This window comes from Chrysoperla carnea, chromosome 1 (genome assembly GCF_905475395.1).
Source record: "Chrysoperla carnea chromosome 1, inChrCarn1.1, whole genome shotgun sequence".
NCBI classification, from domain to species: domain Eukaryota; kingdom Metazoa; phylum Arthropoda; class Insecta; order Neuroptera; family Chrysopidae; genus Chrysoperla; species Chrysoperla carnea.
This window is the reverse complement of record NC_058337.1, coordinates 55,275,670-55,282,879: the sequence shown is the minus strand read 5'-3', so window position 1 is coordinate 55,282,879 and position 7,210 is coordinate 55,275,670. Positions and strand designations below refer to the sequence as shown.

Below are 7,210 nucleotides of genomic sequence, written 5' to 3'. Positions count from 1 at the left end.
AAATAATTTAGGTATATTCTACATACGTGCCAAATATATATTTATGTTTGATTATAATATTTTTTATTAAATAAATTTTATTGCTTCTCTTCAGGCCCGCCGTACGTGGATGGCACACATAAAGGGGCGGCAAAACGAGTGATTGTTCGATCACATATTTTCATAGTAATTGTCATAATACTTACAGGCTACAACATACAAAGAAATGTATTCATCTTAAATATTTTATTTTATATGATATAACTAGTACCATCTATTAGCATCCATCACAATCAAGAAGTAAATATTATGATACCTCGATTTACTCGAACAACGGTCTAAATGACGACCGAAGAAAGTCGAAACAAATATCAATGGTCAGGTCATGTGCTATGAGAGACTACCGACATCAGTGTTTCTCATAATTATTATATTTTATTATTTTCGATAATTGCATAACTTAATTATTCAATATTAAAGTATGGTAAGTACGTATTTCAACTATCTAAACCTAAATAAATCTAAATGTATAAAAATTAAATGCTGTGGTAGTGGGGTGTAAAAATAATTTTTTCTCATCTCCGTGCAGAAAGTGTCAACTTTCTGCCCGCTACAAGTCCCATCTGCCACAGAGCTGGTCGGAATTTATTAGAAAATGTTTTTAGAATAGAATGCGGGACTCTCAAGAATACTCTTGAACAAAAAAATTTTTTAAATGAAAGCGCTATTTGAGTTCAAACGATGAGTTATGTCCAAAAATCGAGATAAAAGGATTTTGATAATTGACAATTTGTTGTATTGTGCAAATGGCTCTTTCGACTTAAAACTTTCCATTTCCGACAAGATACACTGTGATTATAGATTTAAAATTTCTATATATAGGCAAATCTGAACACTTTATTGTTATATAAGTTGCCTATAATTTATTTACTACAATTTAGAGAGAATATGGAATCTTTTAGGATAATAAGAAAACAAGCCAAGTAATATACCTATTGGTTTTAAAAGTTTATACATTGTAAGACATTATTATTTATTATAATTATTTTCGCTTATGGTCGAAATTGGATCAGTACAGGGTGTATTATTCATATTGCAAAAAATTTAAGATGAGCTTCTTTACACGAAAATAAGAAACAAAGTTCATGTAGCCTTTCATGAAAAGCTATATTTTTTCGAGACATACGATGGTATCGATAAAAAAGTAATAAAATGATAAGCAAAAAAATATTTAGTTTTAAATTGTGAATCCTTCCATAAATATAAGAAAAAAAGTTCATACTTTTCATTTTTAAGATAAACACAGGGCCCGATCTATCTATTTAGCCGTTCCGGGCAAAAATGATATTTGCTACCCTTTACACTCATACAATATATAGGGTGTTTTTTTTAACCTATGCTTGTAACTCGATAAATAAATTAATCCAGGAAAATGCTTCAAACGAAAAATATTAGTTTCAAAGGGACACATCTTATATCGGCATCGAATTCACTCGAATAAGTTTTCATAGGTTCAATTAAAACCTCACTCTGATTCTTAGCCGACAAACATTAGATGAACAAGCCCAGTTTTCGGAATAGCCCCGATTTTTTTGAGTCCCGATTATCGAGAAAACTGTATACCATATTTTAAGAATTTTTTTCCTGGATCGGGCCTTGGATAAACGGTGATAAAGTTTTGAAAGCAGGGCGTTGCCAGCTCAAATCGGTGACAAAAATATTAAAAATATTCAATAAAATCACAAAAAAAATGCATCTTCCGAAAAATTTTTGGTACATCGTATTTTTAATTTTTGGTTCATTTGGTACATCTTGGTACATCGGGTAATAACGACCCAAAAACTAAAAAAAATTGGGTTCATTTAACGATCGAGGGAGTAGCGTTTGTTTGATCCAACCGTCAAACGGTTAAACGAGTTAGATTTTCATGGTTTTTGAGTTCTCATTGTTCTAAATAATCCTACGACACGATGGAATGACTTGTGCCTGGGGTATCAACTGAAAGAAATTGCTTCGGATTTTTCCCCCTCGTATAGGATTTTGGTAGATATCTTAGAAACTATTTGCTAATTACTTAAAATAGTCGACATCCTTACTTTTTAGAGCAGGCAACAGCCTGTTGCTCTTATTGGCTCTCCTTACTTTGTAATTTTTGATAATTATTTAATTTTATTTAATAAATAACATTATAATTTTAAAAACGTTATTAAACTATGCTTGTTTGATACCCGGTACCTATGTCAAAAAACTATCAAATAGGTACTTGTATTAATTTCATGTGTAGCAGGGTTTTCTTTCAGCTAAACAAATCATTGAATTTAACTTTAGTTAATTTTCTAAGTTGTAGACATTATTTGACGCTCATTCTATATACGAGACAGCTATACTTGAGTTGTTTTATCGAGGACAACTTTTTGAATTTCAAAGTGTTTTTTTGAGCCTAATTTAGTACAATTTCATTGATTCGAATTTAAATTTTTGCTAAATATAAGTTGTATTAAATCAGAATTTAAAGATCGAACTACTTAAATTAAACTGTGTGCTTTAAAAATGTACTTTGTTTTTTTAAATGTTGGCCTCGATAAAACAACTCAAGTGTAGCTCGGCATTGGAGTAGAAAAGGATAAATTAAAAAATTTCAAAAAGCTGTCCACATCAAGAATAATCTTAATAAAGGATTAAAAATGTAAAAAAAAAAAAAAAATTGTAATAAAAAATTTATTTAAAAAAATTTTTCTTCGCATTCACTCACAATTTTTATATATATAACAAAAATTACACACAAAAAAAAACATTCATTCGTAACGATTCTGTATATATAAAAGTAAAATTATTTATATATTTATAATATAATTTAATATTATTTACGTAAAATATTTTTTAAACGTAAGGAATTTCTCAATTCCTAATTGCTTTTTTTGTCAATTACCTATAGAAAAAATGTTTTACAAGAAAGTACAGTATAAAAAATATGTTAATATTTATAATATATTCATTAATATTATTATTAATTACAAAAACATTTTTATGTATAAATTGTAAATAAACGATATTGATCTAAACAATAATAGATCAATTTGAATTTTACGTCATTTCATTTTACTTATGTATTTCTTTCAATACAAACTGCCGTTAAAAGAGTAGGTACAAATTCGATTATTTTTTTAATTAGTACAAATTCAACTACAAATAGATTTTTTTTATAATTTACGTAATATAAAATTTACAATTGAATTTATTCTAATTTTATCAGTACACCACAATTTGTTTGCCAAAAAAGAATAGACCCGTAGTGGAGTATTTCTACCACACAAAACCTTAGATGGTTTCATATATAATGATCATAATAGTCAATCTAGATTTTCGATATTGTCCTCTTCGAATGAAAACGAATCAAAAATCAGTTTTCTGATGAAAATTGTCACTGTAGTTTAGAATGAGCTACAGAAACCTATAATTCCTTTTAAATTCACAAAAGTCAGAGCTACTAGTGTTTTGTAAGGTATGATTTTATACGCCACTACTGGTCTAGTATGACAACTTTGTTTCCTAAAACAAATTAGGTAACTCTCATTTCATTCGCTTTAAAATATAAAATTTGTTGACTACCTATTTTTTTTTTTGCTAAATAAAAACAATCAACAGTTTGCTAAATATTTGTGTGCCGTTGTTTTCTAAACGCAGCGTAAACACTTGGGGAAAGATTTTATGGGAACATTTTTACATATGGCAGTGTATAAGAAATGCTTAAGTTTAAGTTGGAAAACAAGTCAAACAAAAACATTTCTTGGGAATTACGTTTTTTTCCTAAAAACATATTTTATATGAAATTGTTCGTCTCTTTGTAAAAATAGGTACAATTTAATTAATTAAAACTGTTTCTCGTTGTCTTTGTTTTGTTCTTAATTAATTAATTATTTAATTAATTGAGCATTAAAATATTTTTTGTTTTGACCAGAAGAAATAGTTAAACACTCCTGCTGCATTACAAAAAATTTTACTTTTTATTGTCCTTCACTGTCGCTATCGCTTTTATCTGGAAAAATTAAAGAAAAGTGTTTATGAAAAATATTGCATTGCGGCATACTTAATTGCTGCAAATATTGCGGCTTAGGCTTTTTATTAGAGAACAAATAATATCAGTGTCTCATGGCAGTATTGAAAGATTTTAGTATTCGAACACAACATACTAAAGTAGAAAGTTAGAAGGGTTAGCTATAGTGAATACCTATCATTTATAGAAAATGGTGTCTATGACCTTAAAACTTATTATTAGTTAAGCCCAAGCAAACTCAAATGATTAGGTTGTCTTTGATGTTTATAAGGAAGGAATAATAATAATATTTCACCAAATTATATCAATTTTGACAGAAACTTACGTTTACTTTTAGTAAAAATAACACATTTTTCAAAAACGAACCTTCTTCGATGTTTGTAATTTTATATTTAAAATTTTAAATTCTAAAAGTTTAGCCCAAGTTTAGAGACGCTTGTAAATTGTAGATGGCTTTCATACAAATTGGGTATTAGGTCGGGTATTTTAACAGAAAAAATTAAATGGTATCTAGAATTCAGCCTGTTTTTTTTGAATACGCAAAATAAGAATACGTAATTTGATCTAGTCGTAGGGGTTACATAACGCAGGAGACTTAAAAATAGCTTTTGCAATAACCTAAAGTATTTTTACAGTTTAGTCGTTTTACACTGATGGCGTTATAAACTTTAAACAATTTAATAATAAAAATGATTAAAACATTAAGCCTTATTGTTTAAAAAATTACTCCCGGAAAGATACAAATAGTACAACCGTAAGCAGCAATAAATTTTTGTTCACTAATTGAATCTATCTTTCACTTACCTTTTTTACCCGTATAAGCGTGTCGTTTTAACCTATCATATAAGTCGTCTTTGTTGCCGTATATACTGGCATTCGATCGTGCTAAACTATTCATTTTACCGCCGCCATTTAGACCATTATTAATACCTCCACCATTATGTAAACTCTCCTTCATATATGTTTCATTGTAGAAATTTGGCATTTCCCAACCATCTTCTTCATCATCATAATAGTGTGCATATGTTGAATGATGACTTGGTGCAATACTCTCCGCATATGGAGTTGGTGCACCATAGTAGAAATTCACTTGTGAACCATTTTGATCAATTGCTGGTGTTAACATTTTCTTTGGTTCCTTCTTTCTTGTTGATCTGAATCAAGCGTAAAAAACAGTTAAAAAAAGTTAGCTAAAAATAATAAAATTTCGAAATACCTTGCACAAATCATCCAAATTAATAGAATGATCAAAATGATAAGTACAACAGCGAATGCAATTCCACCTGCAATGTATGCAAATTCAGATTTTTCTGTACAGTGTCTACCAGTAAAACTACCAATGCAGCGACATGTTGGTTGACCGCGCATATCTTTCATACATTGACCTTCATTCTCACAATATCCATCACACAAGTCTGTACAAACTCTTCCTGTTCCATTGTACCCAGCTTTACATTCACATTTGAAATCGTTTGTTTCTTTATTGAGTAAACAATGAGCGTTTATATCGCAAAGCATTCCGGCACCATTGTTTTCACAAGGATTTGAGCAATCATCGACACTTGTCTGTAACAAAGAAAAATTTCGAATAATCTCCATTAAAAATTTTAATTGAATTTTCAATAGCAAATCTATTGTAATTTTTATTAGGAAATTGTCCAGATTGTCAGTGACTTACCGATCCCGTGGAGTTAGTACTTGTATTAGGTGGGCATACAATACAACTGGTTTGTTGACTGTCCGGTTGATAAGTGCCTTTATCGCATTTTACACAGTTATTTAATGTACCATTCAAATATGATCCTGGTGCACACACGGGCAAAGAACATTCTTCAATGGATGCGGCACCCACTTTTGGTGTAGTTCGTCCTGATGGACAAGCTTGGCATGCAGCTTGGACACCTTGAGTACGATATGTTCCTCGTGGACATGGCTCACACCGGCCTTCCACAGCTAATTGCATTCCAGAACCACATTCATCGCGACATTCATCACGTGATACTGCTTCACTGGTACGCGTTGTTTTTCCCAAACCGCAAATTTCACAAGAGAATGAACCTTCATTTGGTTGGTAGAATCCATGACCACAACTGCGGCAAAGTCCTGTATCGTGATCGAAGTATTTACCAGCCGGACAACGTTCTATAACCAAAATTTCAAGTTAAGGAGCATGTCAAATTTATTGTGGAAAATAATATTACCTTTACAATCAGATGCACTTCGGGCACCTGGAGCAACGGTTACTCCTGGCCGACCAGCAATTACCGGACAGTTTGAGCATTGTAATTGACCTGATTCACTTTGATATGTGCCTGCAGGACAGGGTTCACATATTTTTTGTTCTTTGTTGTAGAATGTTCCGACAGCACATGGAACTATAAAAAAGTAACCATTAAAATATGCTCATCTTTGAGTTCTTATTTTTTGTGAGATTCTAATTTTTTGTTTATTTACCGCAATCTGGAGCCATAACTACTTGTCCAACAGGACATGCGTAATCCGATTCTAGAATTAATGATGCTGGATCTGGTACTGTATTGGGTAGGATTTCATGTACATCAAATTGGTCATCTTCTAAGATAAGTTTTTCCAACAGACGCTGCACATTGGACCGTTCGTTCGTATTTGAATGTATTACTGGATCACTAAATATAATAAAAAAATTATTAGCACAATTTTCGAATCATAATTGCAAGCAGTTTATCAGTATGGAATATTTACAATGAAATCCTCCCTTTTCACCATATAAAAAACCGATGAAATCCTGTAGGTATATATTGGATAAAAAAAATTTTTGTTTTTTTTAATGTAAAATAATCGAACTGGGGAAAAATTGATTTTGTTAAAATTTGATTAGTAAATGATGATGTAAAAATTGTTTGTTAGAAACACAACACACCAAGCAATTAGCCGCTGCCCCAAAACTAGCAAATAATAGATGCATTGATTTTGTGTGGACATGCACGTGTGCTTACTTGACGGATGGGAATGAAATTTCGACGTTGTATGTGTCGCTGGTTTGCCGTCCTTCGCGAGCATTGCTATAGAATAAAAATAAATAAACCATGCAAAAAATCACAAACTACGAAATAAATTTTTGGAAGTTTATACTAAGAATAATTTAGGTAGACAATGATTTTAATTGTGTTTATTGAAGAAAGTATGCAAATAATTTGC

General features: G+C 30.7%; 1 protein-coding gene across 2 annotated transcripts in view; it reads right to left on the bottom strand.

The window, feature by feature from the left end:
* Positions 1 to 3,049: 3,049 nt before the first annotated feature.
* The window catches only part of LOC123302921, a 71,094-nt gene continuing 66,933 nt past the window's right edge, over positions 3,050 to 7,210 (bottom strand). Inside the window, exons 19-25 of one of the 2 annotated variants that reach the window (XM_044886018.1) lie at positions 7,009 to 7,074; positions 6,488 to 6,678; positions 6,235 to 6,408; positions 5,712 to 6,175; positions 5,250 to 5,599; positions 4,838 to 5,187; positions 3,050 to 4,015 (exon numbers count right to left, since the gene is read on the bottom strand). In XM_044886018.1, the coding sequence (XP_044741953.1) occupies positions 3,984 to 4,015; positions 4,838 to 5,187; positions 5,250 to 5,599; positions 5,712 to 6,175; positions 6,235 to 6,408; positions 6,488 to 6,678; positions 7,009 to 7,074 (1,627 nt within the window). In that variant the 3' untranslated portion in view covers positions 3,050 to 3,983. The remainder of the gene's footprint in view (positions 4,016 to 4,837; positions 5,188 to 5,249; positions 5,600 to 5,711; positions 6,176 to 6,234; positions 6,409 to 6,487; positions 6,679 to 7,008; positions 7,075 to 7,210) is intronic. The other variant, XM_044886023.1, reaches the window with a different exon arrangement.